Source organism: Pezoporus wallicus, unplaced genomic scaffold, assembly GCF_028554395.1.
Source record: "Pezoporus wallicus isolate ANWC-B61680 ecotype Strahan unplaced genomic scaffold, APGP_CSIRO_Pwel_v1 contig_7684, whole genome shotgun sequence".
Classification (NCBI taxonomy): Eukaryota; Metazoa; Chordata; class Aves; order Psittaciformes; family Psittacidae; genus Pezoporus; species Pezoporus wallicus.
In genome coordinates this window covers 351,223-372,962 of record NW_026642638.1, presented here as the reverse complement: position 1 = coordinate 372,962, position 21,740 = coordinate 351,223, and the positions used below count along the sequence as shown (strand labels likewise).

The 21,740-nt window shown below is 38.4% G+C and overlaps 1 protein-coding gene across 4 annotated transcripts in view; it reads left to right on the top strand.

Annotated features, from left to right (window-relative positions):
• The first annotated feature begins 231 nt into the window (after positions 1-231).
• Positions 232-21,740, top strand: part of GABRA4 (gamma-aminobutyric acid type A receptor subunit alpha4) — a 39,341-nt gene continuing 17,832 nt past the window's right edge. For 3 of the 4 annotated variants that reach the window (XM_057431079.1, XM_057431081.1, XM_057431082.1), the window contains exons 1-8: positions 232-566; positions 659-777; positions 10,067-10,134; positions 12,521-12,741; positions 12,844-12,926; positions 14,656-14,799; positions 16,155-16,307; positions 19,407-19,666. In XM_057431079.1, the coding sequence (XP_057287062.1) occupies positions 484-566; positions 659-777; positions 10,067-10,134; positions 12,521-12,741; positions 12,844-12,926; positions 14,656-14,799; positions 16,155-16,307; positions 19,407-19,666 (1,131 nt within the window). In that variant the 5' untranslated portion in view covers positions 232-483. Of the gene's footprint in view, positions 567-658; positions 778-5,489; positions 5,590-10,066; positions 10,135-12,520; positions 12,742-12,843; positions 12,927-14,655; positions 14,800-16,154; positions 16,308-19,406; positions 19,667-21,740 lie in introns of those variants that run through there. The other variant, XM_057431080.1, reaches the window with a different exon arrangement.

The following is a 21,740-nucleotide window of genomic DNA, read 5'->3' as shown; positions in this document are numbered from 1 at the left end:
CCCTTTCCCTTTCCCTCTCCCTTTCCTCTCCCTTCTCCTCTCCCTCTTACTCTCCTCTCTTTTCCCTGTCCCCTCCCTCTGCCCGCAGCTCCTCTCACACCGAAGCACAGGGACCCTCCTGCTCCGAACCCCTCTCGCTGGGGCACCAATCGCGCCCCCTCCCTGGTGCTGTCCCCCGGACGGGCGGGTCTTGCGCCCCGAAGGGCGCCCTCCGCCACGGGGCGGAGCGCTGGGCCGCGGGCGGGGCGGAGCGGAGCGGAGCCGGCGGGTGCGGGGGGGACGGGCGCCTGTTGCCCCGAGAGAGTTAACGGAGCGGGGGAACGCGCCTCTCCTCCGCCCGTGCCGGGCGCCTGGCAACCGGGGCGCCGCGCATGTAGGGCCGCCGGGGGCTGCCACCGCCCACTCCCACCGGGCCCCCGCGTCCCCTTCCCCGCCCCGGACAAGGCGTTTAATGTGCCCAGGCGTGAAGTATGGCATGCAAAGATGGTTTCTGCCAAGGAGCCAGCCATCGCCATGTCCTCGGGTCTCTCCATCGCCCTCCTGCACTACCTGTGCCTGGCGACGTGGTGAGTACCTCGGGCAGCGGCGGGGGGGGCCGGGGCGGCCGGTACTGGGGGTCCCGACTGCTCCGCTCATCCGCTCCCTCTTTGCCTCGCAGTCTCACCGGGCCGCCAGGGCAGATCAAAAAAGAGGAGAAATTGTGGCCGGAAAATTTCACCAGCATCCTGAACAGCCTCCTGGATGGCTATGACAACCGGCTGCGACCGGGATTCGGGGGTACGGTGGCGGTGCGGTGCCGGCGGAGAAGGGGGGTGCGCCTGGCAGGGTCGGGGGGTGCAGCACTCGCCGCTCGTACCGATCCATTGCCGACCGAAAACGTGTGTGTCGTCGCCCCAGTCGCCCAAGTCCCGTTCTCCGCTTCCCGGGTCTCAGCCTGCGGGCAGGGAAGGGCCGGCAGCGGGGCAGCTCCTGGTCCCGAGGGCGCCGCGGGGGGAGGCTGAGCAGCTCCGGCTGTGGGGGCCGAGCAGGGGCGGTCCCGGGCTCAGCCCCCGCTCCGCTGTGCTGCCCACAGCCCGGGCTCAGGAGGCTACAGCTGCCGCGCTGGCGGGGAGGGAGGAAAGCTCTGGAGCCGGTGCGCGTTGGCTTGATGGAGGTGGAGGGGACCTGTCTAACATCCCAATTCTGGTTCTTGGCAGTTTTGACCCCTGAATGCCACGGGCCGGGTCCTAGTAGAAACAAATGTACTTTTATCAGCCTAAAAGGTCAGGTCTTTGATGGGTTCTGTACCACTAGTTAGGGAAAACCAGAAGTAAGGTGCTTGAGCACACCAATCTTTACCGCAGTTGCTCGGATTCTTTGATTTAGAAGTAGTAAACTTAATTGCCGTATTAGAAGTGGAGGAGTCTTGAGTTTGCCTTTAGCTGTGCTCTGCATGGGGGGTGGGGGTGGGGGAGGAGGATTGAGCCCCTTTCATGCCCCAGGCTGTTAAGATGCAGTTTTGTGCTGCTGAAGAAGCAGCCAGACTTGAAGTTCTGTATTGGGTTTGATGTTGCTATGTAGGGTCTTGAAACTAGAAGTCATTAAGATTTAGACAAAATAAAAGTTTATTTTCTAATCTGTAATGGAGATATTAAACATGCAGAAATAAAAGTGGGTTAGGGGGGAAGGTTTTTTTTTTTAGGTTTTTTTTTTTGTTTGTTTGTTTTTTTAAGATTTAAACAAATGCTACAGCCCTTCTTACGATGCATGAAGTGTTTTATAGTTTTATAGACTGCTTCCTATGCAGGACTGAATGAGATCCTTGTGTAGGTTTATGCTGCTATATACTTTCTTCCTCCTCTGAAAGTACCTTCTTCATACACGTGATCCATCTACACTGTCATGCGTGCCAACACGTTCCCCCATGCCATATACAGTTCTCGCATGCATGATCGTGATTGTTAAAGGACAACACCTGACATTGGTGATCACCTTCTTTATTATTTTGAGTGTATAGAATGAATGAGGCCTTCTAGAAGTTAGCTAACACTTTAAGTGAGAAGGAAGCTAAATTTATTAGCACCCAGAGGAATCATTGGGAACTGGTAGCCTTTTGCAATTTAGTCTCTGTGAAGAGGTTACAGACACTTCTGCAAGCGTACAAGAGATGTGCTATGTTTGGCATTATTTTAGGTTGAATGCCAACTAATTAGTCATCTAGCAAAGATGCTTTATGAGCATTATCAGATTTCCAAAATTAAACAACTACTAAATATGTAATATGATTTACAGTTTATGTTAATTTTTATTTTAATACAGTTGTTCTTTGCAGGATATTTTGCAAGAGAAGATCTTTTTCCCAAGAAGTGTTGCAGGCTTTCAGCAAAATGCTAACAAGGAGGAAAAGTTCATTATATCTCCTTGAAGTTTCATAATGAGAGTATTGTAGTAAATGGTAGAGGAAGAAAAAAATAAATCAGATTTCAGTCTGGGAAAAACAGTTCTGCGTGAATATCTCACAAAATTGATATTTTGTTTTTTTCTTGCTTCTTCCACTCATCTTTGAGTTTATAACTTAAAAGCAAAACATGGGGGGGGGGGGGGAATGCTTTATTTTGGAAATGATGCTTGCCTCCCTAACTCTTTACCACAAAAAGTTACCTTCATCTGATTTGTCAAGAACAACTTTTAAAGAAAGCAAACCAAAATCAACCAAAGAAAGACATTTCTGCAATTGGTCAGATTTGATTTTTTGGCATAACTCAAAGTAATAACTATGGATTACTTATTAAAATATGCACTATCCAAATCAAGTTTTCCCTGTTTTTTTTTTTCCTGATAAATCTTAATGACAAATGGGACTTGTATCTTAAAAGTGGGTCACCCATTAGTTTATAGTATAGGAAAAAAAATGTCAGAGGGGATGGAAATATTTAGCAGTGGGAAGTAAAGTGTGTTTTGGTAATGTTAAAACTGCATCACTTTCTGATGAACAGCAGAATATTTATTTTTGTTTTATTCTTGAGGCTGATTCACCATCTAGTTTTCACGTGGCTCGGAGTGAAATGAAGGTTTTATTTTAAGAACAAAAGGCTGCATAGAGGTCTGACTGATGCTGATTTTAAACTTCAAATTAATGAAAACATTTCCAATTCTGGCACAAATGATGTTTAAAATCAGACGTGGGGAAGTAGCCAAATTCTGAATTTTGCTGGCATCTTACAGAGTTTCCACAAATAATAATTCATGCAGGTTTTTTGCATGCAGAGTGAAGTAGAAGACTTTAGAAGATTTTGGAGTTTTCCTGCAACTGGATCCAAATTCACCATGCGATCATGAATTAACACAATTTTGGGTGGTTACTGAAGAGAAGTTAAATCACCTGAGCATGCTTACAAATATGGAAATGGCCTCTCAGGAGGGTTTTGAAACTCAGAGGAGGCTTCTCTTAGTACTTTTCATGCAGAAGCATGGCATATATTGAGGGTTAATAGAAGAATGGAGTTCTCTGTGTCCTTGGATTGACACCTTGCATTACAAACTCACTTTATTAAATGGACTTAAGAAAACCTAAGAACTTGCTGACACTCAGTAAGCACTGTCAGCTTTGGTAGTCTAACAAACAAATACAGAAGGGTTTAGGAAAAAGAATATTAAAGACCCCTTAAGTTTGGGCAGGTGGAGAGGGAATCTAAAGAAGCAAGAAAGAAACTAAGAGATTTCACCTAGAAATTTGATGAAATGAAGCAGAACAGACATTTTCTTGTAGGAAAGAAAGAAAAAATAAAACCCCAAACAACCAACTTTGCTGCTGTCTGGAAGACTTTAAAGGCATAAGAGTTTTGAATTTCAGTAGAGGGAAGGAATTTAGGGACTAATGAATAAAGTAATAATGTAAGATATTTGAAAATTAGTGTGGTGGAAATAAAGTTGGTTCCATTTCCTGCACTTGTATACCCCGTTATATCTTTATCCTGGATTTCAGAATGCAATTTATAATGCATGTCGGTTTACCACTTTATAAGAATGGGGTGTTTACAAGCCACTTGTAGTGTGATTTAGAGTGGTTTACAATTGGACTGGATGATCTTAAAAGGTTTTTCCCAACCTAAATGATTCAGTAATTAACTAAAAGCATTACCTGCTGGAAAACTTCAAGAGTGCTACTGCAGTGCTGTTTTGATTCAGCTGTAAAACTTTGAAGTAAAAGCATTTCTAGTTATACCTTGGCTCCAGTTTTCATCTGCTTTAAAAATTTTGAGTGTGACGCAAAGGAAAACTATGGGAAGTTGCAAAAACCTGGATTTTCTCTGAAAATTTTTACCGTTCTACTGCTGATTAATGTCAAATTGATGGTAGAAGTCCAGAGACTTATAAAAATTAGCATTATTTACTTGAAGTAAAAGGGCCTGGGTCTGATTTGGCATTTTAAACACTTGCATGGTTTTAGACTTTACATGAGCAGCTAGCTCATGACATAAAGAAGGGCCTGTGAGATGTGATTCAAACCTGTATGGCTTTGTAGTTTGAAAAAAATGTAATGGTGTCTTTGAAAATTTCATGATATAGTAACTCATCACACTTCAGCCTGCACTTAGGGAAGTAAGAAGGAATGGAGGGACTGAAGCTGATGAGGGCAGCATTGTCGTGTGCTGCCATGTATCTACTAATTTCAGTGACTTGTGCCTTTTAGAGAACAATTCATCTCTGGCATCTTGCTTTTAATGGCCAGTTGTATGGCCAGACCAAAAAAAAGAAGGTGGCGTGTGACAGCCCTCCTGCCCAATACTCTTAGGTTGACTGCAGAACCTGCTGACAGCTCTGAAGAAGCAGACAGTATCACCCACAGCATGTTACTGCTTGTGGTGTGGTTGTCCATCAGTTGGTGAAAGCTGGAGCTCTCTCTCTTGAGTTCTGTTTATTTGTGTGAGCTAGAGTCTGATATGAGCTGCAAGTCTCACTATCAGGTAGTGAAATGGGATAGCTCCATGGCTTTCTGTTTGGAAATTGCCACGCACACTGGCTTGTGAGTTAGAAGGAACAGGACTGTGTTAATTCATTTTTCTTCTTCTTTTCTTTCTCTTTTCATATTCTTTCTCATGATCTTGTACTTGTGAAAGTGCAGCTGAGTACTTGGTAGAATTAGATATGTTGCCCATCGTCTCCCCTAAGAACGGAAAGAGAGGACTTCTCTGCCCCTTCTGGGCTGTGTGACGTTCAGCTGATGAACAGAATTTCTGAAGAGTTTCATTTCCTGTCACTGCAGGAGGAGTGACTTTAGTCAGAAAATAAACACAGAATAAATTTGGAGAGCAAAGGCAATTTTCTGTTTTTAGAGAAAATAAAAATATCTATGTGACTCTATGCTCTTATTAGCAATACATGTGGACCTTCAAGGTTCCATTGCTCAGCATAATAGATATTGTCATTTATTTTGGTTTTTTTTTTTAGATTACAAATGGACTTGAAGTGAGCATTGTAAAGTGAAGCTGATTGTTTCTTTTTTTCAGGCAGTTGTCCAGTCTTCCTCAGCTGGTGAGAGTAGATGACTCAGGCTTAACAGGATATGGTATTAGATACCTGTAGTTGGCTGATTTGAATTTGGCCCAGGTTAGTAATGCTTGAAGTCATTACCATCTGTCTGTTGTGCAGTGACCTATATAAAACTTGGTGATATTCTTAGTTCAATTCTTAGTAGACAGGTGTCCACATCATGAAAACTGGCACCAGTATCAAGTTTGTTGGCTGTCTTAGCAGAGATTATTGATGATGAGCAGGCAAAGGAACAGTAATCTCATTTCTAGAAGTATGGTTTTTATTTTCAGGGCTCATACATGATGATGGATGAACATATGTACAGACAGAGGCAATTTTGTGCTGCTGTGTTTGTCTTTTGGTAGAGAATGTAGCCCACATGTTTGAATTCCACATGTTTGAATTATTTTTTTAAAAATGCCCTATCTAGTTGATCTGACTTCCTAACAGAACTCTTACATATAGTATGTGTCCTCAGCTGTTCTTTCTGATAGAATGAAATGAGAACACACTTCATATGATGGCTTTTTAAGTGAAAGAAAAGAAAAATGAAAAAAAAAAGAAGAAAAAGAAAAAAGAGATTGATCCTGTCCAGGCAGCAAGAATTTGGAAGAAGGAAACACCAAATCTGTCACATGTAGTTATATTTAAAAAATAAATCTATAGTAAATACTTTTTTTTTTTTTTTTTAGATGTAGCTGTAAGAACTGGTGTAATATAATTTCATGTATTTTATGTATCCTGGGACTGATCTCATAATAGCAGAAATAACTGCACTTAGCATTTAATTTATACTTTATGTGTTGAAAGCTTTGTATAGGCTTGTTTGCTAATGTTCCTGATTGGCTCTGTGACTCCTGATGGCAAAATTTGCAATATAGAGAAAGCCTGTGCAGGATTTGACTGTTTACATACAGTGGAGATTTCTGCAGTGACAGTTGCCTATGGAGACGCAGGGATAATGGAGCCCAAAGTCTTTCACTGGGAGCTGTGCCGCAGTTCAACCCATATGTTGGCATAAAATCAATTGGAGAGCTGTCCTAGGTACCTCCTCACAGGGTTAGGGCCTGGCATCGCTTCTTCAGCCCACGTGTAACATCTCTAACACTGAACTATTCCGGCTTTTTGCAGGGGTTGCTTTTAATCCTGCCCGATGTTCTTTAAAGTGTATTATCTTGCAAGCAGTGATTCAGACTTAACTGTTCCCACTGCAGTGTGTAGGACTCTCCTCCTATTTCATTGACATAAAAATACACACCAGTATGTTATAAATAGTTGTTCAGCATTCCTGAAGATTTATGGTTGATAGGTACTTTCTGAACATCCATTGAGGGATAAGCCCAAATGGTCATATTTAAAGTTAATTGGCCTTCTTAAAACTCACTGCATTTTATTGCCGGTAATAGAGTGTTAAGGATTCCAGTAGGCTCTTCTGCTTGCAGAGCCTGGGTTGATTAAGTGGTGCAACACATTCCTTTTGGAGGGCTGCTTAAATCACCAGTAAAAGTAGGTTAGGTGACTGCAGATCACCCCCTCATTGACAGGAATTCCCACAATTAATAATAGTTAAAAAAGGATAAAGAACAAAAAGCATGACTCACTATTTGTACCCCCGCTATTGTTACCAACTGGAATTATGTTTTCTTCTAGAAAAAGAAGATAAGGGATAGGTTTTGGTGTTGCCATAGGTACTCCTGGGTTGGCATCAAGTACTGGGATGTGCTAGAAAATACAAGATTTGGCCTTAACAGTGTGAACTGACAATGCAGGTGGAAGATGTGGAGCACAACTGGGCTGCAGTTGAAGAAAAAGAATTAGGGAGATAATCAGCTTCACTGTCCCTTGCTGCTGTCCTTGCTTGTACCAACCATTTTACTGTTTGACCAAGGTTTTGAATGCAAAGTGAGGATTTGCATATCAGTACTAGGTGGATAACTGTTACGATGCCCAAAATATTTCCAGATCCTCATTCATCTGCCATTTTCTAGAGGCCTAAAATGTGATTTTAACATTTTGTCACTGTACTGCCATCGTGTCAGGCAAGCAACCGAAGTAAACTTTAATTTCCACCTTATTTTGTGGCTTCATTATTGTCTGAGATTTCCTGCTTCCTTCTTTCTCATGGGACCTACAAACAACTAAAGGTTTGAGAGCAGAATAGCAGTTAACTGAAGAATGAACTCAAGCGCAGTTTTAGTCCTGTGCTCCTGCTACAGGCTGATAGATTTAAGTTATTGACTTGCTGGTTTGGAAATTAACTTCTTGATCTTAGCTCTCCCCTTCTTTCTGAGAAACTCCAAAAAAATGAACTTGCAAAAGCCTCTGAACATTTATTACTCATGAAGCTGTAATCATTTAATAAAACAAAAGAAATTAAGGCCTGAGGAGAGGCAGCTCATGCCTGTGGGAAAAATCTGCCCCATTGCTTAATTTGATATGATTATAACATCACAGTGTTCTCTGAGCTAAAGAAAATAAGGTATTGCCAGAGGAAAGCAGTTAAAGGTTTGAGGAATATTCATATTTAGTTTCTTAGAACTAACAAAGCAGTTTCTGAAACGGATACAGGAACTGAGTGCAATATTCCTGCATTTTCTTATTAGAGCTACATGGGAAAATGACTTTTTTGTTTTTCTAGAACTTTGATTTCATAAATATTTCAAGTTCAGATGAAATTAATATTTATATATTTAAACCAACCCTAGATAAATTACAGTCTTGTGATTATGGGAGGTCAGATATGATTGGATCTTTTCTGTCTATGTACAAGTATGATTGGGCTTTTCTTGCCTATTTTCTAATGATACAGAAGAATGTCTTCACTTTTGGTATCTTGACAGCTTTAGTACGAGTTTTTCTAATCTCTTGAAGCAATTCTGCTCTCCAGAAATAATTGTATTCAGGAGATGTCACTGGACTATGTTATCAGAAGAATGAGTGGTCTAAACACGCATGGATTTCCCTGACCTAGTGAACACTTCATTACTTATAGAAGGAGCACAGCTTCTGTTTGACATGTTTAGAGAGCAACCCATTGCAAAACAAACAGCACAGTATGAAAGGGTGTTACCTGGAACATGGGAGTTTCTTCTTAAAGCCTCTTCAAGACAGTCATGCCAAACTGTCTGACTTTCCAGGTACCACTGAGCAGTCAACTCTTGTGGGTGAATTTCTTTCAGATTTTATCTCATAAAAATGTCTTTCTGTGAAGCTGTTAACTTCCAGCAAAGTTGGTTTTTGACATTTAGCTTAAAAATTCATAGTTGTTCTTCTCTATGAAACTTGCAAACTTTTTACTGACATAATTTTATATGGCTTTATTTTACCTTTTTTTCACAGTTTAACACTTGTTCTAGGTGCAAGAACCATGGGTTCCCTGTTTTCCAGTTGCTTATTTCTTTTTCTCCTTTACTGTTTGATTTGGTGACATCTGTCAACAGTATTTTATTTTAATATTGTTTTTTCTTTCTTAGAGAGAAACAGCTGCTAACAGTCTTAAGTCATCCTTTCATTTTTAGACTGCAAATACTATGATAATGCCTGAATTAGGAGACTCAAGCCAATTATTCTCTGTAGAAGAGAGCTGTAGGGGTTTCAAAACTGTGGTTATGAATTTGTATATCACAGGTTGTTTTTTTTTCCCAAACAGATATGTTTATGATGTGAGTTAATTATCTGAACTAAACCATTAGCTAATGCTTTGATTGCAGAGTTATCATAATAGCTGGTAATGATTAGCAGCTTTCTAGCCTTTTACATTCAGCACAGACCTAAATTCTAGTGAAATTAGTTAGTGCATGTGTTCTTTGGTTTAAGGGGGACTGTAGAGTGAATGTCCATCTGAAATTTCAAGGTGTTTTGTCCTGTAGTAAACAAAATGATACATTAAAATGAATCTGTTTTCTCTGATGGTTGCCATGCCATATCCAGCTGTGAAAGTGCAAGGCCACTGCTCGGAGCACTCTTTTTAACAGTGTCTGAGATTACCAGTTCTTTCATGACAGGCTTTGTAATAGCATATGCACCTAGGTTCAGACCCCCAAAAAAGCTTAGATATCAAATTTTTATTTATATTGTTAATGTTAAAGCAGTTAAGGACATCTCAGTATATGGGTGCCAGTCTTGATCCTGCATTACTGAATTGCCCAGTGCATGGCATGCTAATATCTGTAGTCCCATTAATACCAGTAGGACCAAATGTTAGTAATAAATACCTTTGAGAATCTGGATTTCCTGAATTCGGTGCTTGTGGTTAATTAGTGTGGTGTTTTCAGTGAGCCTTTTAATTCTTTGGCATCTGTTTTCTTATCTGTTGAGTCAACATTGGTTTTCTGGATGGGGATTTGCATGGAAATTCTGCTTTTGATTTACTTATGTGGTAAAGGTAATTGAGCAGCGCTTGTTACTAGATGAAATGACTTGTGTTTGCATTTTGCTCTTGCTTGTCCACAGAACCCTCAAAGCAGTAACTGTTCACACATCAGGATCCTTTATGGGGATTGTTGACCTGCAAAATTCAAATTTTCTTGCTCACTTCCTTTTCATACATTAGGTCCTGTTACTGAAGTCAAAACAGATATATATGTCACCAGTTTTGGACCTGTTTCTGATGTAGAAATGGTATGTATTTCTGGGATTAAAATGCCATTTCCTGGTTCTGAGAAACCATTAACTGCACTAAGGGGGGGGGGGGGATGCTTCATCTGTACTGTTCTGTCAATCATGCAATGTAGGCAAGATTAGTAACAGCTTAATTTACAGGTTATAATTAGATACATCAGGCCTGATTCTGGTCACACTTTCACTGGGTTTTGGTTGGCTTAAGGAATTCACATCATAGGATTTAAAACAAACTGGTGTAGAGGCAGAATCAGGCCTCATGGGGAGCATCTAAGTCAGTCTACTGTGGGGAAAATGTGTAATATCTTTGAAATTGCTTTTCCTTTCTGAAGCTTGTATTATTCTCAGGGGAATAATAATGACATCATTTCACAAATACTTGTTGATGTTTTCATTTCAGATGAATACTCTTTGCTGATCTTTGTGCCCTTTTAGCATCACTTTCAGCAAATGTTTGACTGATAAAGAGTTTTCATAAATGTCTGCAGAAATTAAACATCAAAGTGACATGCATGAAATAGTTACAGAAATGTTACATTTGCATGTACTGTTTTTTGTGCCTGAATAGCATCTGCATTCATTTGAGGTCAAATCCAGCAGAATGCTCATCGGCTTCCATAATCCAGTGGTATAATCTTAAATCATACAGTAGTTTCTCTTTCTATGAGTATCCAAGAAATCCCATGGAAGTAACATAGCCATATCTGCTGAACAGAACTTCTTTAGGGGAAAGGCAGTTTTGAGGCAGTAACTTTTCTTGCCATGCAGTACTGTCATGCACTTTGTGGTGCACCTGATTTGGTGCTATCATGTGGAAAGATATGTGATAGCAAGAGTTTTTTTTCCAAGGGCTACATTCATGACAGAAGTCTCACATTGAAATCCGTCTTACTACTTCAGTGGTTGTAATGTACAGTATGATACTGTTCAGTGTGACAAGGGTACAAGAATCTGGTCCCAGAGAAATTCAGTAATGTGTGCCTCAAATCTAAAATGGGGGCTGCACAGTATCTCAGGTTTTATTGAAGTATTTGACATGGTACTGCATGGGAAATTATTAGTTCTATTGGAGAAGGCAGGAGTGAGAACATGGACTGAAGGTAGGTAAGAAGGTGGCAAAAGGCAAGTTTACAGCCGAGGCTAGTCAGGGATCCAGGAACTGGCTTTGGAATCATAGAATCATAGAGTAATTTAGTTAATGTACCCATTAGTGACCCAATGTGATCTGAATGTGGCTGCACTCTTGAAACTTGTTGAAATAGTGAAGAGTGGCAGTCTTGGTACAGGGGGTGATCAGAATGTCTTTTTAGAGCTGGGTTACTTTGGTACCCAGTGTAATGAAAACAGTTTAAATATTACAAAATCTTATATTACAAAATCTGTCACGTAGAAGCTAATAACAGAAACTGCTACTTATGAGCTGCACCAGCAAGAAGTAGATAAGACTTTTCATAGATTAAGTATAAACCAAAGTGGGGGATGCAACCATGGAAGACGGACATAATTCTGAGGTGCACTACACTAGTAGACATTCCTCCTTGATGGTGAGAACAGATATGGTCATACAAGCAGTTTCAAAGGTAACGTCATGCAGAAGATTTTCAAATGAAGTTGGAAAACATTGGCTTAACACCAAAATCACAGCTGTAAGTTAGAAAGGAGTTAAAGCTTTTTCTATGCCACATGATGACTTTTTTTTTTGTGACATGCTTTAGCTTCCCAAGGTGAGAAATGCATTCCTTTGTCCATTCATTCACATATGATTTCCCATGATGTGCCTGTGTCAGCAGTTCTGTAGTTGTTTGCATGTTTTCTTTGGAGCTTTTCTGGGGAATTTACTGGGATACTTACGTAGTTAAAACCAAATGTGTATATATGTAAGAGTATATGTGATTTATTATCCATGTTTTATGAACATGGCAAAGGAAATATTTAGCTTTCCTCAGTTAAAAGCTTACTTTCCATGAGTTGAAATTAAATTTTCTTTCCTAAATTTAAAATGGAAGTAATTGTTTGTCATGTAATTTAGCCAGCAGCAGAAAATCCATGGATGCCTTTTCTTTAAGAATTTATTGACACTTATTGTCAGACATCATTTTGTTTCTGGTTATATTATGCTTGACTACAAATTTAGTTGCCCTCTTCCTGTAACCTAATTAGATAAATTATTCCCTAATGATTAAATATGTGTAGCAATTTATTGATATGACTAATATGTAAAATTAAGCTATTAAGGAGTACATATCACACCTTAATTGCTGTAAATATGTTTGTATGGTGGACTTAGCGTTTTCTTTACTATTGATTTCTTTGCTTCTGAGGGATTTCTTTATTTACAGGAAACACAAGCAAATGTGATCTTTGTTTTTCTGCAAATTTAATACAGGAATATACAATGGATGTCTTCTTCCGTCAGACATGGGTAGACAAAAGATTAAAATATGATGGCCCTATTGAAATTTTAAGACTTAACAACTTGATGGTTTCGAAGGTGTGGACTCCTGACACTTTCTTCAGGAATGGGAAAAAGTCTGTTGCACATAATATGACAGCCCCAAATAAACTCTTCAGAATAATGAGAAATGGCACCATCCTATACACAATGAGGTATTTCATCTCTTTGTTTGGCTTCTTACAATTATTGTATGCAAAAGTTATGCTGCCTAGACAAAATGGCAACCAGAGACTATTTAATTTGTTCCATTATAGGCTTACAATAAGTGCAGAGTGTCCCATGAGATTAGTGGATTTTCCCATGGATGGTCATGCTTGTCCTCTCAAATTTGGGAGTTGTAAGTTGCAATTATGAAATTTCTTGTAACTACAGAATTTAAATAGTAGAAGTAGATTTTGAGCAATTACTAAACTTTCTGAATATTGATACACAATCCTTATGCAGACAAAACTCCTGTTAACTTCCTTGGGAATTTTATTTAGGGCCTCAAAAATTAAATCCAGGCAGAGAACTGAAAACTGGGCCGTGATTCAGCTACTACCCCACTATTCTGGCTACACAGCTGCTTTAAATACCTAGTTGTTCTCAGTTCTTAGGTAGATATTCAGTGAAGTGTAAGATTTCTGGAGAAGAAAAAGAGGGTGGATCCATCTCAGTTTACAACAGCCCGGTGAAAGGCACCTAGGGAAGGAGTTTATTTGATTTTCTCTGCATTGGAGATGCATTGACATGCTATGGTAGATATGTAGGTTATGTGCAGAGATTTCATCTTTACCCATGGCCTGTAACAGGATTCTGCATGGCAAGTTTAGACTAGATAATTTTTAGACTGATGAGAAGAATCTTAGAGCAGGTAACTTCCCTTTTCTGCTTTGAAGACAGGCAGATTTTTGGATAATCTCCAAACTTTGACTAGCAGGAACATTTTGCGACATACTGCTTAACAACCAAGGTAATTATGATTCCCCAATTTGAATTCACAGCAGAGACCTCTGAGACTGGGGATGGTTAGTGCACTACATTAACTATCTGGTCACTCTTCTAAGCCTCCTCAGTCATGGACCTCTGCTTTACATGGTCAGTGCCTAGATATTAGTCTGTTTTCTTTGACCCGAGAGTGGTGAGGTTAGAAATGGCTGGAAGCTCCTCATAGTATTTGCTTAGCATAAATTTAGCTTACACAGCTGGGTAGTCAGTCAAAAGGGGGCTTTAAAGACACTGCTCTGAGAAGGTTTTTCATCCCTTTTATGGTGAGACTGGGGACTAGGCACTGCCAGATCTGGCTTGGTATCAGCTGTTCTGTACGGGAGCTTCAGTAGTGGGTGCTTCTCCACAGGCATATTTCTTAAGGCAGAATCACCAGCCAGCAGAAATTGTGCTTGACGCTAACCTGAATTTTCCTCAGTGAAACTTGAAATAAGATGTAGCCATTTCAAATGCAAGACTGATTTAACTTAATTGTAACAGGAGTTTGAGCTGTGTACGGATTGAATGCTAGCCCTAAGTTGTGTCTTTTGTATTAAATGTAAAATGTTTCTTTGGCTGTGCTTATTTTTGGGCTATTGTGATTTTTTTTACTGACCTCCGGTTCTGGCAAATATTTTAAACACAAGTTTAAAATATTGAAGTTTTTAGTATATTGTATTTTTTAGTATATAATATATTATACTATAGTTTTTAGTATAATCATTCTTTTCTGTAAAAAATGTGCACCTAGTCTCCAAAATGTATCCTCCTTATACATATTCTATTTATAAATTAGTATATTTTAATGATAAAAATTTCAAAGTAATTTAATGATAAACTTTACATGCCCAATAAGGGCCAATCCATAAAGAGCTCATGTTTAGACTTCACATTCACAGTGAATTTGTGTGTAACACTTGATGTATGACTTTAGCTGCTATTTATTCTCCTCTGAGAGTGGCTTTTGGGGCTAACTTAATATGAAGGGTATATTCTTAAGTTGTTAGTGAGAGTCTTACTGTTTCAGTAGGTTTGGATTGGGCTTTTCGTAAGGTGTGAGAAGAAGTTTCCTATTTACACAAACTGATGCTGTGTTGTAGATGCTTATCCAAAGAGTGAAATGATTTATACCTGGACAAAAGGACCTGAGAAGTCAGTGGAAGTTCCTGAGGAGTCTTCCAGTTTAGTTCAGTATGACCTTCTTGGGCATACGGTATCCACTGAAACCATTAAATCTATTACAGGTAGGAATCTCGTCAGTAAAAATCAACTTGAGGTAAAACTAACCCTGTAACATTGCCCAAAATCTCTTTCTTTCCTTCTTGTAAGGTGTTCTACTGAATGTCATAGGGTATAGATGAAGGGCTGAGGACATAAATCTGAATTAGGTTTCTGTCCTTCGGATTGTTTGCGGATTCATTACAGTAGATTGCTATGGTCTTTCAGAAAGCTAGAATGAGATCATTACTCTAAGAGACAAAATAAGGGTTTAATCACTGCTTAAAATGCAGTTCAAAGAGTCAAGAGGATGCCTGGGTGAGGAAGTAATTTCTCAGTAATGTATCCACATTATGTGCAAAAGACTTCCTTTGTTTGGTGGTGCAAGCATACAGAATGGATTATTAAAGCCATAAAAACCCTCTAGTCAGATAAGGATAGGCAGAAATGCATTAGTCACAATAGATACTTCTGCTGATTTGTGCTGTAAGAAGTAAAGCAAACGACAACTACAGGCATCTGAAATGAGCGAAGTATCACTGATGAGCAGTATGGTGATAAGCATATTAGCAAAATGTTTTTAAAATTTGGAATAATTTACTAAGCATCAGCAAGTTTGGGTGTTGTGAGATAGTCAAAATGAAGCAGATAAAACAAATATATTTGATGTATTGCTCTATGGATGTTTTTCTCAAAGATAAAACAGCATTTTGCAATACACTAGCGGTTTACTTCTCAGCATATTGATTATTATGAGTTAACCACAGAATTTCCTTACTGTTCCCAAAATTCTCATTCTGTAGTGCTTTATTTAGACAGTTTGTTCAGTTTACAATGAATCAGCAATTATTTTTTTGTTTAATACGAATGTTAACATTTTAGATAAAGGTACAGTATTTTTAATTCTTATTAGTGATTTTTGCATTTGTTTCGTTACCATAGTGGTGCTGACATATAAAACTAGTAAAAAGCTGAGATGCTTCCATAACATTTAATGTGTATCGTTGTTGTTTATTTGGCAGATAGGTACCACAATGTTAGGGATACGATGGTAGGTAGGTAGCTTGTGTCTTTGGGCTCTTTTCATGCACAGCTGCTAAGAGAATTTTTAAAATCATGCTAATACTATAAAATGTAATCCAATATTAGCTGTACATTTATAGTATTTTGGATATCAGTTTCTGAATGCCACTGCTAGGATCTACTGCTTCTAGGGTATTTGTTTAAAACTTTCATTCTTGACTTTAAGGAACATATCTTTCTATGGTATGAATAGCATCAGCTTAAACAATACTAGTTGATAATCTGAAACAGTTATTCTGAACACAAATTTTTGGCACAGTCAGAAAAATATTTTCTTTTACTTACATATTTTTTCTAGGTGAATATGTTGTTATGACAGTTTACTTCCACCTCAGACGAAAAATGGGTTATTTTATGATTCAGACCTATATCCCATGTATTATGACCGTGATCCTTTCTCAAGTTTCATTTTGGATAAATAAGGAATCTGTTCCAGCTAGAACTGTGTTTGGTAATTATTTCTTTTTTCCTTTTTCTTGTACTGCTTTATTGACTTTCACTAGAATAGGCCTTTTTAGTGCATTGGGGTATACTGCCTCCATACTAGTACAGAAACAAGGGAATCATATAAATTCAGAGAAATTTTTGCTGTCAATGTATGAAGAATGTTGCTCTGTGTATCCTTGGAATTTGAAGAGAAACTTGGAATGTATAACCTGAAGGGTGTCATGGTTGCCTGTGGCAAATGGCTATGTATCTCGGGGGATTCTACCTGCTTGGGTAGAATCCCAGAAAACTGGGAAGACCTGAGTAATACAGTCAAGTCCTTAATCCACATCCAGAACAATTTTATCCTTTAGTGGACAGTAGTGTAATTACTTATTTTAAAACAATTTGATTGGGAGTGTGTGAGATGTATCGATGTCGTCTTATATCTGTGTCATTAGTGAAAGCTTGCTATCAGTAAGGCTTAGATCCTGTTCCTGTAATTTTGTGTTTAATGCTTTTCTCTCCTTTTTGCCATTGCTGTTATAAAAATGAATTCAAAAAGCAAAATGATAGCAAGATATTAAAATTGCCTTCCTCAAAATACATCTTGAATGAGATGGTACAGTGACTCTGAAAATGAAAACAAAAAAGCTTCGATGGAAGACAAAGCAGAAGACATTAAATGGAAATACGATTCCTAACAATGAAGTAGGATAAAAACATTTTTAAAAGGAGTCTTTATAGAGCAATGTCTTGACTTTATAATGTACTGTAGCCTAAAACAGGACTAATCAGGAAGAGAATGTTCTACAAAAAGCCTTTCTATAGATAGATAGATGCTGGCAGGAATGATGGGAATTAATGTTTCTACGTGACAGCCAGCTCAAACAACATAAGTGGAGTCAGAACACTGCTCAGTATCACAAATTAACAAGGTTAATGATTAGTTATAGGAGAAATAACCTGCAAACCTAATAAGAACCATACTAGCTCAGAACTTGAGCATTACATTAGTCAAAGTAGTATATCACTTCACATGCCCTTGCAGGGATGTTGAATAATGGAACTTTTTTTGAAGGGAGTATTCCTATGAACTGGAAAGGTAGCATCTGTATTTACAGACAAAATGTGATAATTGAAAATGTACAAATTATAGAGCAATAGATGTAATAAGTATCATTATATACATATGTCACACTGGAAACAAATAATGATGTTTGGACATCCACTAAGTTACAGATAATTCTCTAAAATGCCTTTGAAAGCAAATGGCTTAAAGTATGGCTAAAAAGTATCTTTTGAGTTTTCTGATAAATTCCAACAGGGACTTTGTTTTCTAAAGGTTTTCTTAGAAGAAAAGATAGGCAAGAGATAGGAATGAAGCGAGAACACCTGCTATAGTACCAGCTTTCTAGTGGAACTGTGAGAAGAGGCTATCCAAAAAAAGATCTTTCCATCGGACATTGCAGAAGCTTGCAAGTATTTAGCTCTGAATATTTGCAGTTCGTGTGTATATGTAATATTTTTTTTACCAGAACCGATTTCCTACCCTGTAAAACCCTGTGGCACATATTAAAGAGCAATTGCAGTGGCAACTGTAAGTCTCCCAGAAGAATGATTTAATCATCGACTGATAAAGAATATGGCAATAAACTGTGATACTGTTATGGCCTGCCTGCTTCTCCTTCTATTTGGGGAATGGTTGTCCATTCAAGTCACTTCATCCTATTACATCTATTAAACAAATGTCTTTAAAAAAAACTATTCAGACAAGCTGTTTCCTTAGTGGACAAAGGTAGGAGAGTAAGGATAGGGCTAATCAGGAATGGGTCTCTTCCAGGAAAAAAAAATAACTTTCCATATTTATTTTTTTTTTTAACTCAGACTTAAATATTTTTAGTGATGTGTTTTTCAACACCTTCCCACTGAAGAAGGTTTTGTGAGCTTGCATCTGTGTTTCTATCCCGCTGAGTTTGCTCCGAGTTATTCTTTGTGCTTTCACAAACTGGCTATTACTTTTTCCCTTTTTTTTTCTTCTTCAGTAGGAAGGACTGGGTTTTTTTGTGTCCAGTTCTCTGTATGGCAGTGTCTAGGTGAAACTTTTTCATACTAGATTATCCATATGCAATACCACTGCTTAAGGAATAGGGTATGTGAAGATCCTGTTGGAAACTATGCTCGTAATTACTTTTAATTCTTCTGAGCATATGCATTTCATCTTGAATTAAAATGGATACAGTATGCTTTTCATAAGAGTAAAGACATCTCCATTTGTAGTCAGTCTTGCCATTATCATGGTAGGACTTATGCAGTGTTCACTATATTCTTGGTATTATGTTTGCATGATACGGGATAATTTGGATGAAAAAGGAAAAAAAATCCCACCCCATACCTTGGTTTTATACAGCATGTTATTTGCACTTGAAGTATTCCCATGAAGTGGGCATATTTTGAGTTCAGTGTTCATGCCTGTATATTTTAATTAAAAAGTTCTTCTTTTTGGAAGATTAAATTCTAATTAAATTTCATTGGTTGAGTAGTAGCAGAAGGGTTTAAAAAATAAGGTGATATTTTCTTAATGAACAGAGTTACTAACATAATATTCTAGTTTTCCTTAGCACCAAAATAATTTGCCATGACTTAATGGCACCTAGATTATAAATGAGATCAGAGGAAAAGACACAGACTAATAGGTGGCATTCTGAACCCATTACAGGAAAGATCATAGTTTTGCTGCAGCCTGAGGAGCACAGACATGATTTAACAACTTAAATTATGTTCAGATGTTTATAAAATAACTTGTTTTAAGAGCTAAGAATAAGAATTTATACCGAACTTGACACAAAAAGAATGTGAAATGAAGGCTTCCACGTTTTCTTCATTTGAACTGTAGATAATCTGCTGATGTCACAGCTTTCCATGCCTCCTTTAAAAATCTGGTTAACTGTTTTGTATGCATAGCTGCTTATAGATATATGATTATTGCCATAACTTAAATCTAATGAACTATTCATCATCAGCAGAGAGATTTCTGAGCAATTTAAAAGTGTTTGAAATTGCTTGCCTATTCTCACTTTGTTTTACTCATATTCAGCAATGCTTTTGCTTTATTTCTTTGAAGGAATAACTACAGTGTTGACAATGACGACACTGAGCATCAGTGCAAGACATTCACTACCAAAAGTATCCTATGCTACTGCCATGGACTGGTTCATAGCAGTCTGCTTTGCCTTTGTGTTCTCTGCTCTTATTGAGTTTGCTGCTGTCAACTATTTTACTAATATTCAAATGGAAAAAGCCAAAAGGAAGACAGTAAAATCCCTTCTTGAATTTCCAGTTGCTCCACTACAAAGAAAAAGAAGTACAGAGGAGACACTCACGGTAGGTTTTCAGCCTGTGTTTAACTTTATCTTTCTGGTACAGTTTCTTGGTAAAAACAGGCCTTTAACTTCCTTCCAGGTTCCTTCTGAGCTAATGATTTAGTAAGTCAACCTAATGGAAGGCTAATGCTACACTATATTAAATGATGAAAACATGTAAAACATGACTTAATTCTTACTTGCATTATTAGATTAACTCAGGAGAGAAGAAGGTTGTGTCCATCCATACTTGCAGTCTCTTCTGATATTTAGTTGTGTTTTGGCAAAGGTCAGTTAGGATGGGCATCTTTAGAAAACTTTCTTTCCCTTTTGCACATTGAGTCTGATTGGATTGATTATATAGACCAAGGTATTGCATATTATAAGGAAAGCATGATATCTTACGTAGCTAATGTCTCTAATTAAAATAGGCTAAGGCACTACAGGAATACCTTGGTGCACTTCCTTAGATATCACAGTTCTCCTTTCATTGCGTATATTGCATATTCAGAGTTTTCTTTCTTAATGAGACACCTAGCTAACAAAGTTATTGCAGCACCTGCACTGACATGCGGTAGGCCGGTAATTCCTTGCCATGGCTGACTCCTGGCAACACCACTCAAGAAGTAAGATGCTGACAGCAGCAATGTAATTTACTCTTCCTGTCAGGCTGACTTTGTAGTTTCCTTTGGCTGAGCCATAATTTAAGAACTGCTGTTTTAGACTGACTCTTGGTAATTTTGTCTTCTGTCTCTTTCATATCTCATTTGTCTCCTTTCCTATTCATCTGCTCTTTTTTTTGCCTTCCCACCCCTTCCATTTGCTATTGCTGCTCAGCTGCTGTCCTCCCACTTTCATTTTTCTTTCGCTTCTTTGCTGTCCTACCATAGAGTGCTACTGCTTTCAATCTCCTGGCTGTGTTGTTCTGTTAGCTCCCATTTCTGCTTAAAAGCATGGATGTGCTCCTGAAGAGTGTGTTACTCATCACTCTGGGAACAAGAAAAAGTATGTTTATGGTAGCGTGGAGTTGGCTGTGTACAAAGAGGTATTAGTGCCATTAGTTTGTGTTAACTTCTTAATTGTACAGCATGCAGTTTAGTATCGCATGCACTCCTGAGGAGAGTTAATAAATACTGCTTTTGGTGATAGTCAGGTTTCACTTGAGTCCATAGGAATACAAGCAGTTTCATCCTAGGTTTATTTAGAAGATTTGAGTAAAGCAAAAGGAAAAAATAGTAGTTTTCTCAGGTAGCAACTATAGAGGCTTAAAAAATTGTTTTGGTTCATGGTCAGAATTGCTGTGTCAGTCTTGTATCATGCTTAGCCGCTTGTACATGTTTTGGAAAAACTCTTCTTTCTATTTCTTCCCCTACGCTCCCCCTCCCCACCCCCCTTTTTTTTTGTTTTTTAACAGCAGCAACAACAGAATACATCCAAATTGAGAGCTTGGTAAAATGTGAAGTGAATAGTTCCATTCCACTGCTTAATTAATTATTCTGTGATAAAAGTAGTCGTGTGCTTACAGATTTGGGGATTTTGAAAGCCCTCAAGGAGAAATCTTGAAGGGTTACATATTAATGTTGTGAGCATGTGAGTGAGTAATAATGTTGATTGTACGTTGAACGCTTGTGTGTGTTTGCTGGTTGGTTTGTTCGGATTTGTTTGTTGTTTTTTTTTAACGGCTTTTTCTTCAATTATGCCTATGCTAAGACTTGAGTCTTTGCTCTTCCAGGACAGGAGTACACGGTGAGAACACGGATACTGTTATAATAACTTAGCTACCATGCAGTCCTTTCCATAAGTAGAGGATAACTTCTGTTCTGGTCTCCTGCTGCACAGAACAGAAGCTAACTTGTTCTAATTTGTTAGAAGTTTATATGCATGTTAGACTCTGCTTTCCAACCTAACATATAATATAGTCCTTTCCTTAAAATGTTTAGTTTTGCTTATGAAAGACTAATATAGAATTTTCTTATGCCTTATTATGAATCTGACTTTTTTTTTCCCCCTGCACATATACTGTCTAATCTGTGCTGATATACCAGAGCTAACAGAATCTCATTTTCCCTATGAATTTGTGGTGCAAAGAATGTAGG